This window comes from Berghia stephanieae, chromosome 5 (genome assembly GCF_034508935.2).
Source record: "Berghia stephanieae isolate SIO BIC M18660-M18661 chromosome 5, UCSD_Bste_1.3, whole genome shotgun sequence".
In the NCBI taxonomy this organism is placed as follows: Eukaryota; Metazoa; Mollusca; class Gastropoda; order Nudibranchia; family Aeolidiidae; genus Berghia; species Berghia stephanieae.
Genome location: NC_088364.1, coordinates 58,363,237 through 58,382,559, shown reverse-complemented (window position 1 = coordinate 58,382,559; position 19,323 = coordinate 58,363,237). Strand labels below are relative to the sequence as shown.

The following is a 19,323-nucleotide window of genomic DNA, read 5'->3' as shown; positions in this document are numbered from 1 at the left end:
TATTCAGTAGTTCAACCAACGAAATAACTTGTTTCCTTGAGCTCTACTAACAACTCACTAACCGGTGCAAAAACCAAATAATGACGTCTGCCGGTCCTTTTAGATTTCAGTATCAGGCTATAACATAACGATGGCTACGGTTAGATGCCGTTGGGGCAACGGTATGACTGTCGTTGTTTCAAGCCACCATACGATTCTTTTTTATTTTATGTTGTCTTTGTGTGTATGTGTTTTTGTTTTTTTTTTTTTTTTTTTTTTTTTCGTATATTTTCGTTATTGCTTAAATTAAAGAAAAATAGAGGAAACGTGTTCTAATATAATATTTCTTGTTACGATTCTTTTATAATACATTGTCCATTCTATTGATGAGGTTTTTAAAAAAATGTATTTGTTTTGTTTTTGTTTTTTTGTCGTGCAAAGAAAATGGGATAGTAAAAAGTTCTAGAATTACAATTAAAGCACCCAAGAAAAAGTAAGACAAAGGGGAACTGACAACAAATAGGGATCAGATGTAGATTCCAAGAGCATACCACCAATGTAATTAGTTTGAGATCACCTATATCCAGACACAAGCACAAAATCCAACAAAGAGGAACACACTCAAATGCTTACATTATACATTCAAAATAAAAATAATAATACATAACAGAGAGATGATTTACAAGGAAAAAAATATCTCCCAAAACAATAACTATGCATTTGACTGCTTCCCTCCCAGCTAGGATTCCGACCAGTGCCAGGACAAAACCAAGTAATCTCATTCCGAGACAAAGACAGAAAGCATGTTGGAAAACGATATAGGGAGATAGAAGACACAATAAGTACCTCCCTGCCCAATATGGGAGGTCAGGATCCCCACCCAGTAATTGTGATGGGGATGGGCTTCCTGCTCACCATGGAGGTTCAAAATCAAAAGACCACCCAGAAATGTGTCAAGACCCTACAGATAAATCAAACACATGTAAACCAGATCTGCCTACCACTACGACTGTGAAAAACGAGTAGAGTTTTTGGCTCCAGCCACAGAGCGGCATAAAACTAATTAACTCACTCAACCCTAACACCGACTATATCCGTAGTTTACCCAGGTTACTTTTACCCCATTCCTATTTATCACATTTTTCTGAGACAAAATATAGCCATACTATCAAAGCTAATGTTTTTAGTTTTTGCATGTTAATGATAGTTGAATAAAACTTATCTATGTACATGCTCATTTGTAATACATTTTTTGTTACAATTTTGAAATGTAGCAAAAGTCTCTAGGATTGAGTGAGTTAATCTTGTTGAAAAGGAACGTTCAGTTCCTTAGGTCCTATAACCAGGACTTTGGAGCATTTTTGAACCATAGTGAGAAAAAATTATAATTTGTGAAGCTATTTATAGTGTCCCCCCCCCCCCCCCACGACGTTTCAACATTTCAAGCAGGCAGCTCTGTGTAAACTAAGAAATGCAAACAAACAAAAGAGTAATTTACAGCCCCTTTATTGTCTAAATCCATTGTGAATAAAATTACATTCTCCTCTTCCTATCCATCCATGCAGACAAGGGACCATGGGCAGGCTTGTATTGAACACTAACGCCATCGGGAATAAGGATGCCCTCTTGGCGCAAACGCTCGTAATCCTCCCTCCTCCACTTGGTAAATCCCCATTTCTTGGAGGTTACAATCTGAGTAAACAAAAACAAATGGTAGAAATGAAGTGTGGTAACAAAACACAAGTTAAATAAACTATCATGACTAAGATCTTGAGACCTTCTTGAAACTCTGAAATAGAGGGAAATCGACAATACTGTTATTCAGACTAGATATATGTTATCCTCCTTTTCCCCCCTTCTCTTTCTTTTTGAATTAGAGGGTAACACATCAAGGTCTGAGCAGTATTTTAAATTCCCCCCCCCCCCACATCGGTTAAAGACCTGGAATCTGAAGAGGAAAATTTTAATTCTGACAAAAATCAACTCTATAACATAGTACATCATACACCTGCCAACTTTTCTGAGACGAAATTATGGAACTATTTTGGGCAAATGTGGGACTTAATGAAGGGTAATGGTGGTGGTGATAGTGATGATGTTACTGCTGTCGTCAATGATAATTCTCCAGGATAATAAAATACAACAAAAATTAAGGAAAATAGCTGGTACAAGTAATCAGAGGAAGTGGGAATGACAACAAATATCGTGAATTTCCATGAAAAAAAATCAAGTCTGCAAAGTAAAGAATATAAGAGGCATGTATAAAAACAAGTGTTCACTGATTGAAACCCTGTCACATGTCTATCCAACTAGACTGCCAAATTTGAGGTTAGTAAAGATGGAGGAGGTACATCAGATGTAAGGACTAGGATAGGGTTTGCAAGTGGAGTATTCACTCCTATATGGTTTGAGAGATGGAAGTACACCATTAAACTAGATGCATTCCAAAATAGATGCTTGAGAAGAATATTGAGAATAAAATGGCAACATGCAAGGAACGAGAGGATTTTGGGATTGGCAAAGGCATATGGAAAGCTGGTGCAGAGGTTATAAGGAAAAGATGGAATTGGATTGGGCATGTCAAGGACAGGAGAAAATGGTTCTGCAGTGGCATTGCGATTGACTTCAGAGGGAAAGGAAGGCCTATGTTTTTTATTGTTTTTAAGGGTTTTACGGCGCTTGCAACACATTAAGGTCATATCAGCGCCAGTAAAAAGGAAATGGGATAGTAAAAAGTTCTAGAATTACAATTAAAGCAAAAAAGAAAAGGTGAGACAAAGGGGAACTGGTTCAAATAGGGAACAGATGTAGATTCCAAGAGCACACCGTCAAAGTACTTAGTTTAAGATCACCTAAAAGTCTCATCCAGACACAAGCACAGGTCCCAACTAAGAGGAATACACTCAAATGTTTACCAATCATATAATATAATATGTAAACTAAACATAATACAATGCATAACAGAGAGATGATTTACAAGAAAAAAATATCATCTCTCAAAACTATAACTATACATTCGACTGTTTCCCTCCCAGCCAAGGAACTCCGGCAAGGATCAGGACAAAACTAAGTAATCTCATTCCAAGACAATGACAGGAAACAATTGGAAAACGGGTATGGGGGGATAGAAGACATAGCATGTACCTCCCTGCCCACTATGGGAGGTCAGGATCCCCACCCAGAAGGAAGGCCTAAAACAAGGCGCAGGATGGTGGAAAAGGAAAGGAACTAAAACAAATGACACTCCTTGCAGAGGACCAGATGAAATGGGAAGAAAATGTACAGGCCTATGCGTCTCTTAGTGCTGAGAGATTTAAAGTTCAAGGCCACAAGTAATTTCAGACAATGTGCACAATGATTGGAAATTCAGTTTGTTGCATAGCTACATTTCTAGAAAACTAATTAAGCAAGTAAAAATAAATCGGCATGCACGAACTTAATTATATGGTTGAAATTAAGACCAATATCTACCTTCTGCCTTCCTGGGTACTTGAACTTAGCACGACGTAGAGCTTCAATCATCTGGGGCTCGTGCTGATCACGGGCACGGACAGACATAATTGGCTGTCCAATGTTGACGCGAGACACAGTCCCTGCAGGTTTGCCATAAGCACCCCTCATACCGGTCTGAAGTCTGAGGACAAACGGGAACAAGTTAAATGCAGCAGAATACTGAAAAAACAACACCCGAAGGAAAAAAAAAAAAGAAAAAAGATTTTATTGATACTGCTATCAGTCAACCTGACATACAAGTAGTACACAGTAAAGTATTCATTATTTCCGATGCGTATAAGGTCAGGTCTGTTACAAATGTGCATATACTGAACAGAACTGTCAACCAATAATGACATCAAATCAAGACCATATATATATATACACACACACAGGACGAAGTGTGCCCCCCCCCCCCCCCCTTCATCGAATCGCAACATATAAAAGTCAGCCTTTTTAATTACTATTACTAACACTAACAAGTTTAATTGTTAACAGAGGCCAGTCTAAATGTTGCTAAATTATCGGGTTTAGTACCAGCATATTTGAATCGTTAAAATGACACTTTCCACAATGTGATCAAAATTTCAGAACAGACAATATAAAGAAAGAATTCAACTGCCTCAACTTTGATAAGGACCAATACACAAGAAGCACAATTGTAAAATAAATGAAATAACTTAGGATGGTTAGAAATGCATAACTGCCAACCTGGTACATCACTTGAGGGGGCGTTTTGGGGTAAAAATTAGGTGAGTTCAGATAAAAAATAGGCGATTGCATATATGTTTTCTTTCATGCAACATAATGCTCTTTAAGTAGTACACAATAATAGTAGTTATAGTAAAAGGCACCTCTAAATATTAGAGAATTCCTACTTCTTTACTTTGACAAGATAAACACCTAAAAATGGAGTTTACTTATTTTTCTTGAACCTAAACCGTTACAAAAAATTGCTTGAAAAAAAAAATTAATTAAAATCAGATGTTTTTTAAAGGGATTAAATTTATATATTTCATAAATTAATAAAAGGAAATAATCATTGTCATGTATAATCTATATAAGCAATTGATTTTCTGATTGAGTACCTTCCAATCAAAGATCTGGATTTAATTTTATTCTTAATTAAAATAATATTTGTAACAAATAGTGAAAGTATCAATACTGCCTTAGAATATTCAAAGTATATCGAGGCTAACATCCATATTCTATGCAAATCTTCAATACATTATGAAAGGTTTTAGGTAAAATACAGGCGTCATATAAACGAATGGAACTGTTTTAATTGTTGAAAATCATTTGATAGAGGCATAATTCAAATTAAAGAGCTATACAAATGGAGATTATGCTATCACTGGACACCAATAATAATAATAGATCAATAATAATAATTCATTAGGCTCGCATGCCTTGTTCACCATAAATTAGTCAAAAATTACAAAATACGGTTTTTGAACTAAAAATAAGGACTCACAGACTCAGGAAGTCAAATACGGAACAACTCCGTTTTTAACGGAACGGTTGGCAGCTATGAATCATTGATCAATATATGAAATTGTATTGACCTGAATACAGTTAGACATCATATCAAGAAAATTAACCATCTTCAGAGGAAAACTATAATAAACACAACAAAAAATAAAGAAATCTGATAAAATGTTGCTCTATCACTATTCTAAGAAACTGTTTTCCACTTTGAGAAAGAAAAGGTAAAATAAAATACCTATCAGCACCGGCACATGACAACATTTTGTTGATTCGAATGATGTGGAAGGGATGTAACCGGACTCTCAAATGGAACGAATCTTTGCCACAGTGCTTAACCAAGTATTTGTTGGCACAGATACGACCAGCCTCCAGAGCTTCAGAGGAGAGCTGTTCATATTCATCCGACAGCAAATGGATACAAAGAGGGAAGTCATCAACATTAGCCTTCTTGCGACCCAAGTCATAAATCCTAATCTTTGGATCTAAAAATGGAGAGAATAAAAAACATCAAAAGCATTGCGGAACAACAAACCCAATTAAGGGGGATTCAGTAGTCAAAAATTACAGAAAAATGAGTCATGGGAGATGGGACATTTTTGGTGTAAAAGTTTACAATGTGAATTCCTCTTCGACACGATGCAATAACCGGAGCATAATTCTCGGATATGTTTGGATGGAAATGCTGAAATTTAAAATGACTAATGGAAAAGACAAATTGAGCTTTGTGTTGATACGGATGTAGACGCCCGCTTTCAGATCGGAAGGTCCTGGGTTCGAGCCCCCCCCCCCCCTCCCCCGATGCATAGTTGTGCCCTTGGAAAAGGCTCTTTACTCACATTCTCTTACCGAACTCAGAAGTAGAATGAGTACCTAGCCGTTAACAGCATTGTCTCTTATCTGAAAAAATATATATGTAATATTGCCCAACAGGTGTCATGTCCCATCTTATATGTTAAGCGTTGTTGTTGGCCAGGAACCCCTAATGCATGAACAACCAGGGTTGAGCAGAATCTCAGTCTGAAAAGTCCAGTTATTAGGAATTTATTTTATTTTAACCAAACAGAAGAGTCACCAAAATTCATGCAACCGAGCACAGGTGTTAGTTTAAGGCATTTATGACACTTGCAACACATTTAGGTCAAATCACACCAGTAAGAAGCACCCAAGATAGAGTAAGACAGGGGAATTAGTTCCAAAAGGGAACCGATGTGTATTCCAAGAACACACTATCAGTGTACTTAGTTTGAGACCACCTAAATATCTCATCCTGACGTAAGCAAAGTCCCCACTAAGAGGAACAAAATCAGACGTTTAGAATTCATATATATAAAACAAAAACAATACAACGCAGAAGAGAGAGACGACCTACAAGACAAAAAACACAATCTCCCCAAACTATACATGTGTTACCCTCCCAGATGGGGTATTCGGCCAGGACAATACCAAGTAATCTCATCCCAAGACAAAGACAGAAAGCATGTTGGAAAACTGATATAGGGGGAGGTAAGGAGGTCACAATGGAAGGTCAGGAACCCCTACCAGGAGCACAGATGTCAAAATATGACAGACGACATGATGACCATTTCCCAGATCCACCACGAATTCAGACAATTACATGTCAGCACTCTCCCATGCATGTATATTTTAAATCTCCAGCGCCATCATCCACGTGACAATAAACATCTACTTTAAACCTCATAACATTACTCACCAGGTACACCACGGCAGAAACGTGATTTTGGGTAGGGCTTGTTTTTACAATAACGGTAACTGGGGAGAAAAAAATCAATAGATAAATCACATTAACAGGCTGAAAATACATGGAATGTGACTATATTGTCCCTATATCTCTCCAACCTAAACGACACTTAACTTTCAAGAAGAAATAAAACCGTGCCAAACAACCCAAGAGGCATGATATTTCGTCCTCAATACCAGGTATCTTTGCACAGGAATTGTATCATTGACATTACTAACTGACACGTAGACAACCATGCCTCTCTGTCAGTCATCATGATGTAAACAATGGCAGCGATTGGTTAATACAGGAAACTACACAGGCTTTACCAGAGATGCCAACTTTAAATTTGGCTCACAGGAGTTTCAGCCACCACTCGTAGGAATTTCAACGCCGAAAGAGGAATTTCCGCTCACAAAAAAAAAAAGGAATTGGAACGATATTTGGCATTGTGCTTACATATTGTATAGTTCTAAATAGATAACTGATTAGAATTACAGTGTATATTATGATACATAAACACATTGCAAATTACAATCCCAAAGTTTCCTTATTTCAAATGAAGTAAAGCGTCAAAACCTAACGGTAGAGATTGTAGTACTGGTGGTAGTGAGGATGATGTGGTGTTGGTGGTTGTAGTAATAGTGGTAGAGATGATGAAGATGTGATAGTGGCTGATGTTGTAGTTGTAGTGGTAGTGATGATGATATGGTGGTGGTGGTGGTTGAGGTAGTAGTTGTAGTGATGATGTGGTGGTGGTATAGTGGTTGTAGTAGTTGTGGTCGTGATGATAATGATGTGGTGGTGGTTGTAGTAGTGGTGGTAGTGATGTTGATGTGGTGGTGGTGGTGGTTGTAGTACAAATGGTAGTGATGATGATGTGGTAGTGGTGGTTGTAGTAGTAATGGTAATTATGATGTGGGTTGTAGTAGTAGTCGTGGTAGTGATGATAATGTGGTGGTGGTGGTTGTAGTAGTACTGGTCGTGATTATGATGTGGTGCTGGTGGTTGTAGTAGTAGTGGTAGTGATGATGATATTGTAGTGGTTGTTGTTGTAGTAGTGGTGGTAGTGATGAAGATGAGGTGATGGTAGTAGTTGTAGTAGTATTGGTAGTGATGATGATGTGGTGGTGGTTGTTGTAGTGGTGGTAGTGATGATGATGTGGTGGTGGTTGTAGTAGTATTAGTGGTAGTGATGATGATGTTGTGGTGGTGGTTGTAGTAGTATTAGTGGTAGTGATGATGTGGTGGTGGTGGTGGTTGTAGTAGTAGTGGTAGTGATGATGTGGTTGTGGTGGTTGTAGTAGTAGTGGTAGTGATGATGTGGTGGTGGTTGTAGTAGTAGTGGTAGTGATGATGTGGTTGTGGTGGTTGTAGTAGTAATGGTAGTGATGATGTTGTAGTGGTGGTTGTAGTAGTAGTGGTAGTGATGATGATGTGGTGGTGGTGGTTGTAGTAGTACTGGTCGTGATGATGATGTGGTGCTGGTGGTTGTAGTAGTAGTGGTAGTGATGATGATATTGTAGTGGTTGTTGTTGTAGTATAGTAGTAGCATTAGTAGTAGTAGTAGTGATGATGATGATGATGTGGTGGTTGTAGTAGCAGTGGTAGTGATGATGATGTGGTGGTGGTGGTTGTAGTTGTAGTAATGAAGATGAGGTGATGGTAGTAGTTGTAGTAGTATTGGTAGTGATGATGATGTGGTGGTGATGGTGGTTGTAGTAGTGGTGGTAGTGATGATGATGTGGTGGTGATGGTGGTTGTAGTAGTGGTGGTAGTGATGATGATGTGGTGGTGGTTGTAGTAGTGGTGGTAGTGATGATGATGTGGTGGTGGTTGTAGTAGTAGTATTAGTGGTAGTGATGATGATGTGGTGGTGGTTGTAGTAGTGGTGGTAGTGATGATGATGTGGTGGTGGTTGTAGTAGTATTAGTGTAGTGATGATGATGTTGTGGTGGTGGTTGTAGTAGTATTAGTTGTAGTGATGATGTGGTGGTGGTGGTTGTAGTAGTAGTGATGATGTTGTTGTGGTGGTTGTAGTAGTAGTGGTAGTGATGATGTGGTGGTGGTTGTTGTAGTAGTGGTAGTGATGATGTGGTTGTGGTGGTTGTAGTAGTAGTGGTAGTGATGATGTGGTGGTGGTGGTGGTTGTAGTAGTAGTGGTAGTGATGATGTGGTTGTGGTGGTTGTAGTAGTAGTGGTAGTGATGATGTTGTAGTGGTGGTTGTAGTAGTAGTGGTAGTGATGATAATGTGGTGGTGGTGGTTGTAGTAGTACTGGTCGTGATGATGATGTGGTGCTGGTGGTTGTAGTAGTAGTGGTAGTGATGATGATATTGTAGTGGTTGTTGTTGTAGTATAGTAGTAGCATTAGCAGTAGTAGTAGTAGTAATGATGATGATGATGATGATGTGGTGGTTGTAGTAGCAGTGGTAGTGATGATGATGATGTGGTGGTGGTGGTTGTAGTTGTAGTAATGAAGATGAGGTGATGGTAGTAGTTGTAGTAGTATTGGTAGTGATGATGATGTGGTGGTGATGGTGGTTGTAGTAGTGGTGGTAGTGATGATGATGTGGTGGTGATGGTGGTTGTAGTAGTGGTGGTAGTGATGATGATGTGGTGGTGGTTGTAGTAGTGGTGGTAGTGATGATGAGTGGTGGTGGTTGTAGTAGTAGTATTAGTGGTAGTGATGATGATGTGGTGGTGGTTGTAGTAGTGGTGGTAGTGATGATGATGTGGTGGTGGTTGTAGTAGTATTAGTGTAGTGATGATGATGTTGTGGTGGTGGTTGTAGTAGTATTAGTTGTAGTGATGATGTGGTGGTGGTGGTTGTAGTAGTAGTGATGATGTTGTTGTGGTGGTTGTAGTAGTAGTGGTAGTGATGATGTGGTGGTGGTTGTTGTAGTAGTGGTAGTGATGATGTGGTTGTGGTGGTTGTAGTAGTAGTGGTAGTGATGATGTGGTGGTGGTGGTTGTAGTAGTAGTGGTAGTGATGATGTGGTTGTGGTGGTTGTAGTAGTAGTGGTAGTGATGATGTTGTAGTGGTGGTTGTAGTAGTAGTGGTAGTGATGATAATGTGGTGGTGGTGGTTGTAGTAGTACTGGTCGTGATGATGATGTGGTGCTGGTGGTTGTAGTAGTAGTGGTAGTGATGATGATATTGTAGTGGTTGTTGTTGTAGTATAGTAGTAGCATTAGCAGTAGTAGTAGTAGTAATGATGATGATGATGATGATGATGATGTGGTGGTTGTAGTAGCAGTGGTAGTGATGAAGATGAGGTGATGGTAGTAGTTGTAGTAGTATTGGTAGTGATGATGATGTGGTGGTGATGGTGGTTGTAGTAGTGGTGGTAGTGATGATGATGTGGTGGTGATGGTGGTTGTAGTAGTGGTGGTAGTGATGATGATGTGGTGGTGGTTGTAGTAGTGGTGGTAGTGATGATGATGTGGTGGTGGTTGTAGTAGTAGTATTAGTGGTAGTGATGATGATGTGGTGGTGGTTGTAGTATTAGTGGTAGTGATGATGATGTGGTGGTGGTTGTAGTAGTATTAGTGTAGTGATGATGATGTTGTGGTGGTGGTTGTAGTAGTATTAGTTGTAGTGATGATGTGGTGGTGGTGGTTGTAGTAGTAGTGATGATGTTGTTGTGGTGGTTGTAGTAGTAGTGGTAGTGATGATGTGGTGGTGGTTGTTGTAGTAGTGGTAGTGATGATGTGGTTGTGGTGGTTGTAGTAGTAGTGGTAGTGATGATGTGGTGGTGGTGGTTGTAGTAGTAGTGGTAGTGATGATGTGGTTGTGGTGGTTGTAGTAGTAGTGGTAGTGATGATGTTGTAGTGGTGGTTGTAGTAGTAGTGGTAGTGATGATAATGTGGTGGTGGTGGTTGTAGTAGTACTGGTCGTGATGATGATGTGGTGCTGGTGGTTGTAGTAGTAGTGGTAGTGATGATGATATTGTAGTGGTTGTTGTTGTAGTATAGTAGTAGCATTAGCAGTAGTAGTAGTAGTAATGATGATGATGATGATGATGATGATGTGGTGGTTGTAGTAGCAGTGGTAGTGATGATGATGATGTGGTGGTGGTGGTTGTAGTTGTAGTAATGAAGATGAGGTGATGGTAGTAGTTGTAGTAGTATTGGTAGTGATGATGATGTGGTGGTGATGGTGGTTGTAGTAGTGGTGGTAGTGATGATGATGTGGTGGTGGTTGTAGTAGTGGTGGTAGTGATGATGATGTGGTGGTGGTTGTAGTAGTATTAGTGGTAGTGATGATGATGTTGTGGTGGTGGTTGTAGCAGTGGTGGTAGTGATGATGATGTGGTGGTGGTTGTAGTAGTGGTGGTAGTGATGATGATGTGGTGGTGGTTGTAGTAGTGGTGGTAGTGATGATGATGTGGTGGTGGTTGTAGTAGTATTAGTGGTAGTGATGATGTGGTGGTGGTGGTGGTGGTTGTAGTAGTATTAGTGGTAGTGATGATGTGGTGGTGGTGGTGGTGGTTGTAGTAGTAGTAGTAGTGGTAGTGATGATGATGTTGTGGTGGTTGTAGTAGTAGTGATAGTGATGATGTGGTGGTGGTTGTAGTAGTAGTGGTAGTGATGATGTGGTTGTGGTGGTTGTAGTAGTAGTGGTAGTGATGATGATGTGATGTGGTTGCAGTAGTAGTGGTGGTGATGATGGTTGTAATACTAGTGGTAATGATGATGATGTGGTGGTTGGAAGGGGGGGGGGGGGTATCCTTGGAACAAATTGACCTCACCGGAATTTGACGGAAGTTGCCCGGAGCCCGGAATTTTTTGCTCCAGACCGGAGTTTTTTCCGGTGAAACCGGAGTTTTGGCATCACTGCTTTACTATCGATGGTAAGTGATTTCGCAAAATACCCACTGTTATTCCGCTAGATCAATAGAACCAACACAGAAAACTATATGTATACTGAAACGTTTATAGATCGATCGAGAAAATAACATAACTAGTCACCCATATTGGCAGTATAAAAACAACATTGATCAGAGAGGGGTCAATTTAATTCACGATACTGTTTATTAACAACCAAGTATGTTTGTCAAGCACGCGTGAAGGCGTGTCACAAATTCCATATGGTTAATTAACCTTTCGTGTTTAATAATCATATGAAAGGACAAAGGAACCCTTTATTACTTTAATCTCATAGTCACAGCACAAGTCCCAGTTAATCAATCAATATACTGCTCATATAACTTTGAAAACTACACCTGTTACCATATAATTTATTGAAACTAGTTTCATAAACATTTCAATAGGTTCCATTAATGACACAATTTCTTTAAAAATTTGTTTTCTCCATCACTGGCTGATAACCATGAACCAATAACTGTGAAATTTACATTATAAGGAATACTTGTGAATAACCACCATACTTTTTGGTTTAAAAAAAAAACGAATTAGATTAATGGATGTGCCAAGTTATATTTCAATTTTTGTATGACATGCCAAGTACAACTCGCCTAGCTTCCACTGTGATTATATTAATATAACAGACATGCCAAAGTACAATGAACAGTGATTATACACATACGCTTTTCTGAAACTCAGCTTTTTTTACTTATAGTTACACCGGAGAATGTGAAAACATTCGCAATACACATAGAAAAATGAAAAGATGAAAGTAAAGTAAATAACAGTAAAAAAACAAAACAAACCCAAACATCAAATCAGTTGAGATATAGTAGTTTACTCTGAATACATAGCATGCGTCATCATTCATGTGGAATGAAAATGGCGCTGCGAGATTAATTTCATCTGCACACGTTTTTATATTATTTATTTGGTCTTATTTCAACAATGTTGCAAATGATAAAGTGCTTATTGCAGACTTGCCAAATTGAAAACTTCAAATTCAGTAATTTTTATGTCAACTTTTAGTAATTTGACAAGGAAATTCGTAATTTCTGAAATTGTGTACGAACAACCATGATATAATTATTACTATTATCATCATTACAGTAGTAGTTGTACTTCTTATTCTTATCATTAATATCACTATTACAGTAGTAGTAGTAATAGTAGTAATAGTTGTACTTATCATTATAATTATCTAAGTACAGTAGAACTCGGAAATAACGAGTTTGACAGGTCCACTCCTGATTTCCGAGTTGCCAGGAAAGGTCACTCAGCCGGTGTAAGAAAAGGTTATAATATTGCTGGTTACATCCCTTGAGTGTACAATTCGAGTAAAAGCTGTCGCCCCTATTTCAATTTCTTCACAGAAGTGGCAGAATGCTTGGTTGATTGTTGGATTTTTTGTTTTGTGGGGTTTTTATTTGTTTTATTTTATTTCAAGTAAAATCATGACTAGAAAAAACAAGAACATAGAAGTATGCATATTATATTAAATTCAAACAGTCTCTCTCTCTCTCTTCACACTGATTTGATCTAGTGACACGGACTGGGTTTAAAATAATCGGTAATAGAGGATTGTGTGTGTGTGTGTCGCGCGTGCGTGCAAATGACTGTGTGGATAAAGTGGGGTGGGGGCGGGGTTGAACACGGCCTTTGTTAACTACGTAATGATGGCCACGGGTTCAAGTTGATCCACCCCTAAAACTAAAACCCACCCCTTCCATTTCTACCAAGATTTCGTGTCTGTGTGTGCGAATGTTTGTATGCACTTGGAATGTTTGATGAGGTAAGCAAGCGCATCACTCAATCACTGACCCACTGAAATGATGGTTCCACGCTCCCCGCTCTCGCTGACCGATGCTGCGAAGTGAGGCATGATGACTGCCAGTCTAGGAATTCATATATAGATATCACTGCTGCCAGTTCTTACCTCACGCGTGACGTGGCACCACATTGGGTGAATAATTGACCCCCATCCCCAACACACACCCAACCCAAATTTGTTTCGCCTACTATGTACCACTACAGACTAGGCTACTATGTAATATTACTCGTAACGAAAAATAAGAAAAGAAGCCAGACCTTGGCTAAAAATATTTAAATCGCCCTTGTCTGTTGTTTTGCTTTATTTCGTTCGAAGTCCTAGGCTGAGGCAGGAAATGCTCATTATTTCCGAGTTGACTACTTTTTCATACTAGCTACTTTCATGCTAGTTTTATCGACTCAAATAAGAGAAAAAAAACGAGGATTTAGATTTAACTCGCTATTTCCGAGTACGTTACTTTCATGTTCTACTGTATTACTAAGAATTAAAAATTCATAATTTTCCATAAAATTTCGTATATGGCCATGAAATTTGTCTAAAATTAGTAAAATTACGAAAAATTTTAAAAAGGAGTCTATCATTAGGTAGTCAGATTCCAGCCTATAGACAGGTTAGCCATTGGAAAAGTGAAGTGCTAGTTCGGGTTAAAATTTGAAAAAACACAATTTCACATAATCTCTGTTGCATTCATTTTTTGCAGCATCTGAACAGTTCTGGTATCATTTTAAAGAGCAGAGATCAAGCCTTCTATCAATGTGATTGAAATCAATGTTGGGCACACTGTCAAAAATGTCATTCTAAAACTTTTTATATATCATTTTATATCATTCTCAAATTTACATTTTGTAAACATCTAATGAATTGCTAGGCACTTTGATAACTACAGTCCAGTGGCCGGCGATAGGCGCACTGTAAGGCGGCAGCAGCTTCTTATGGTTCACACTATTATGTTATGACGATCGACCCAATCAGCAAAGTCCGGTCCGCATTCGTGCACCGTCGCGAACCGCCGGTAGCATCGTCACAACACACTTTCGACTAGATGCTCTGCCGTTTCGGGTTCTTGCCCACAGCGTGGACATAAAGGACAGGAAGTTAGACCCCACTGATGTAACGCACCGGCCGTTAGCAGCTCCTCGACCGAAGCCGATTCGCAGCTACCCAGTGTCTCCTCTTACTGGTATCAAAGCCTGGCAACTTCTCACCAAGCTTAGAGGAGTGTAGGTCCCCGCCCCCACGAGGGATTGAATTCGTCCAAACCGACTTCCATCTCGTATGTGCAGCTCTGTCCGTAGTCAGGGATTCTGCGTACAAGGGTTGCCGGACTTATTTCGGCTCGAAACGGGGCACCGTTCATTATGCGCATGAGAGGGGTATCCCCATTCCCTCTCTCTTTGATCTTACTCAGCCAGTTTCCCGTAATGGTCTCCCTCGGACATCGGGGGCTGGATCGCTGCCATCACGGGCCCCATTCTCTAGGGGTTGTTGCTAGCGTTCCCGACACTATGTGCATCGACTTGCGAAGTTTTACATCCACCTTCTCACGTTTCTGCTTCTACCCCACACTTGAGCGCAATACTATGCGGTGGAATAGCATAGTGCCAGGGCGGATGTTCTCAGGAGCGCTTGGCTAGCGCCCCAAGTCGATCCCGCAGCTTCCTCAGAAGACTATTCCGCTTCTCTATCTTCGCGAAACTCGTTTCTTGGAACTTTATTTTTGACCCTTTACTGTGGTGGTCACCATGGCGTTATTTGTGAACCTATGTGACTAATTTTGGTATTATAAAGGGCACAAAACAATCTTTCTAACGGTGTATTTCATTCTTAATTCCTGATTGTATTTCTCAGAAAGCTTATGTAATAAAAATTTATAAATTTTTGAAGTATATGAACTTTTAAAATTATGGATACATTTTAATTATACCTCTTACATCGATAGACAATTAATTGATACACTCGCTCATTATTTTATTTTTCCCGCCACCAACCCCACTTTTTAGGACAAAAACTTCATATTTTTTTTCTATTTTCATTTATCCTTAATTTTTTCCATACTTTTCATACATGAAAATGATTTATATGAAAAAAAAATCCTTTTTTCTGACCTTTAAAATGATATCTAACTCTTGCCATTTATGTTTTTAATTGAAACAAAATTACTGAAAACAATAAGTGGGCCATGTTGACTGCAAGACTCAAAATTTCCCGATCGCCGCGAGATACTGGTTTTGAGACAGCGGTGAGATCACAGATTCTTTCTGTAAAATTGACAAAAAATTTCAGTAGAAAAATATAATAACTGGAACCGTTTTTTCAAGTCCCACCCCCCCTGACTGAGTCAAATCAAGATATTTTGAGTTTGAAAATTTGATCAAAGTGCCTAGAATTGCCCTTTCCATTATATAACATTTTTTGACAGGCTGCTGCATCAAGAAATTATGATTAAGAAGTGACTATTTCTCTGAATGTTCAGGAAAATAAACTTGATATCTATTCCTCCGAACGGTTTCTGTTCTCAAGATTTTTTTGGTTATATAATGCGAGAGTGTATGTGTGAATGATGAATGTGTATGCATTTTTTGGGGTTTTCTTTTGCTAGTGCTTGGGCGCTGTCTTTTATTCCAACTTCTATCTAGAGTTTGTGCTATCCTGCCCTCCAACCTCTGTTCCCGTCTTGACTTTGAGACATTGGCTTTGCTATTTAGGTCTACTTCTGTTCTCTCTCTAATAGTGCAGCGCGAAGTGCAAAAGTGAACGCACAACTTTTTGATAAAATCCGTCTTTGATTGTCAACAGTATCAGTATGACTACAAATCGCTACTAGCTTGATGATTCGTGAGAATTCCCTGTCTACTCAACTGCCTACTCTGAGCATTTACCTTGCATCCATAACCCATCAGCTACTGGAGTCTAGAGGCTAGCCGACCATTCGGAGAAACAGTGAAATAAAATTTTTAAAAGTTCACGTTTATTTTCCTGAGCGTTCGGAGAAATAGAGCGGTCCTTTGTTACGGTTAGTTCTAAATGCCTACTGTTTCCCTTGCACGGGGAGCTTAAGGCTTACTGCAGTTGCAGGCCATTTGTCATTTGCTGAGTCATTGTCATACTTCATAGTAAGTCAGGCTTGTAAATGAGGAACTGGCTTTGACTTTGATTAATTGACGCTGACGCTACGCAACAAACCATCATAATAACATGAGAATATCGGTAAATCTTACAAGACACTCGAGATTGAGGGGTGGGTGTGAAGGCCAACAACAACCCACTTGTTGGTCTACACACTTCTAACTTTGACTTTGAGCCGGAGCACATATTCATATTATCTCCCGTCATCGTGTCCGTGTCGTAATAAAATACCGACTTCGGCGTCACGCTACATCACTCGTAAAACACATTCGATTAGAGCAAACTTTATATAAAAATGTATATAACTCTCTAATATTAAGAAAAGCGTTTAATATTACGATGTTAAAACTTTAACAGGCACCAATTTATTACGTTTTTGGTAACACGACGGGGTTGAAGGGGAGAGCAGCAAATAACACTTACCATCTAGCTGGTCGCCGACCCATCTTGAATCTGTGGACAAAAATATTATAATCAAAATACAAAAGACATTTTATAAAGGTGATAAATTACATGTAAAACTTATTTAATGACTAATTTAAATTTAAGATGTTTGTCGATATATTTTACACGAAAGCAAGCTTACGGGTTGTTTTGGTATCCGACCGTAAAAGGGAGAGAATTCTTTAGAGGAAGTGGAAATCATGTGTTTTGTTTGTGGTTAAGAGTTACTCCCTCTTGAGGGGTGTTGAATCCTTTATTTTGGTTTCTTATTTTCTGTCTGAGGCTTTGTTGGGAATAAATATACAAATACTTTTTAAGTTTGAATACTGTGATTTCACGTGTAATGAAGGATCCAGGCGCGGACTAATTGATCAGCAAAAGTCTATGTCTAATCATGAATGAAATTGGTAAATGAATCTTTATTTATTGTCACTGACTGACTGACACTGTACTGTCACTGACACTTATTAATTCAGAAAAGTGAGTGGAGCAGGCACTTATGTTGGCAACAACAAGATATGAAGTGAGTAGAAAAGTGCCAGAAGACAATAGAGAATAAAAAATTTTTTCGCGGCGGTGGTGGGGTTTGAACCTGCGACCTTATTGGTACGACAACTCCGCCTGGCAGGTGAGAGCGTGGCTCTACCGTGTGAGCTATCCACGAACACAAAATATTCGTTTCAAACTCAAAGTCATTTCTAGATCCCTCTCTCACCCACTTCTTGAGACCGCCGATTCGTTCACCACCATCGCGAAGTAATTTTGACCAGCAGTTAAGCTTAATAGCCAATATTCTCATCACAAACATATAACATAGAAACGATTGAGACATTGAGTATGCTCCGGTGTATGGGGTGAATTTTTAATTCAGAAAAGTGAGTGGAGCAGGCACTTATGTTGGCAACAACAAGATATGAAGTGAGTAGAAAAGTGCCAGAAGACAATAGAGAATAAAAAATTTTTTCGCGGCGGTGGTGGGGTTTGAACCTGCGACCTTATTGGTACGACAACTCCGCCTGGCAGGTGAGAGCGTGGCTCTACCGTGTGAGCTATCCACGAACACAAAATATTCGTTTCAAACTCAAAGTCATTTCTAGATCCCTCTCTCACCCACTTCTTGAGACCGCCGATTCGTTCACCACCATCGCGAAGTAATTTTGACCAGCAGTTAAGCTTAATAGCCAATATTCTCATCACAAACATATAACATAGAAACGATTGAGACATTGAGTATGCTCCGGTGTATGGGGTGAATTTTTAATTCAGAAAAGTGAGTGGAGCAGGCACTTTTATTCTCTATTGTCTTCTGGCACTTTTCTACTCACTTCATATCTTGTTGTTGCCAACATAAGTGCCTGCTCCACTCACTTTTCTGAATTAAAAATTCACCCCATACACCGGAGCATACTCAATGTCTCAATCGTTTCTATGTTATATGTTTGTGATGAGAATATTGGCTATTAAGCTTAACTGCTGGTCAAAATTACTTCGCGATGGTGGTGAACGAATCGGCGGTCTCAAGAAGTGGGTGAGAGAGGGATCTAGAAATGACTTTGAGTTTGAAACGAATATTTTGTGTTCGTGGATAGCTCACACGGTAGAGCCACGCTCTCACCTGCCAGGCGGAGTTGTCGTACCAATAAGGTCGCAGGTTCAAACCCCACCACCGCCGCGAAAAAATTTTTTATTCTCTATTGTCTTCTGGCACTTTTCTACTCACTTCATATCTTGTTGTCACTGACACTGGCAGTTCCAGTAGAACAGTAGAATAAGTCGATTCAAATTCAAGTTCGAAATTCATCGCTTATTAATCTTATCAAATTTATCAAAGTTTTTGTTGGTTTTTTTTTTTTGGGTGGGGGGGGGGTTGCTTGTTTTTTGGGGGGTTTTTACCTAGGCCTAGACCTAAGATTTGACTAAAAGTAGCCGTTTAGTTTAAGTCCGTCACATTACCTACTACATAGTCGACTTAATCAAATAACTGACTCTCTACACTCTATTCTACTTAAAACTTCGAACTTTAACAACATGTCAGGTTGAAGAAATCCTCCAAGTCCAAGGTATAAGGATTGGCCAATCAATTTTCTCAGCTCACGTCTATATCTATTCTAGTTCTAGTTACGATTTATTTAGTTATATCAATATCACATATCATGTCTGGGGAAGGGCTATTTTTATTTATTACAGTTGATAGTAGATATATCATCGACATCGTCGGGACCGCGGTATGATATAATGTGGATATAATCTTGATGTCGTGATCAGTCATTCTAAAAAATGAAAAGGAAACAAATGAGAAAATGGCAGAAATAACAATGGAAGTCAATATTAATGGTTTGGTGACCTTTAAAAGGGCCG

At 39.1% G+C, this 19,323-nt stretch overlaps 2 protein-coding genes across 2 annotated transcripts in view; one reads left to right on the top strand and one right to left on the bottom strand.

Moving 5' to 3' along the window:
- Nucleotides 1–1,469: 1,469 nt before the first annotated feature.
- On the bottom strand, nucleotides 1,470–17,201 carry LOC144973319 (large ribosomal subunit protein uL16-like). Its single transcript, XM_078915606.1, has 6 exons — nucleotides 17,108–17,201; nucleotides 16,945–16,974; nucleotides 6,671–6,729; nucleotides 5,195–5,441; nucleotides 3,451–3,613; nucleotides 1,470–1,671 (listed from the first exon to the last, which is right to left on the bottom strand). Exons 2-6 carry the CDS (start codon nucleotides 16,965–16,967, stop codon nucleotides 1,513–1,515), a joined length of 651 nt encoding a protein of 216 aa, XP_078771732.1. The 5' UTR covers nucleotides 16,968–16,974; nucleotides 17,108–17,201; the 3' UTR covers nucleotides 1,470–1,512.
- LOC144973318 (sorting nexin-29-like) overlaps nucleotides 17,179–19,323 on the top strand; it is a 31,447-nt gene continuing 29,302 nt past the window's right edge. The window contains exon 1 of the mRNA XM_078915604.1: nucleotides 17,179–17,372. Coding sequence (XP_078771730.1) covers nucleotides 17,360–17,372 — 13 coding nt within the window. The 5' untranslated portion in view covers nucleotides 17,179–17,359. The remainder of the gene's footprint in view (nucleotides 17,373–19,323) is intronic.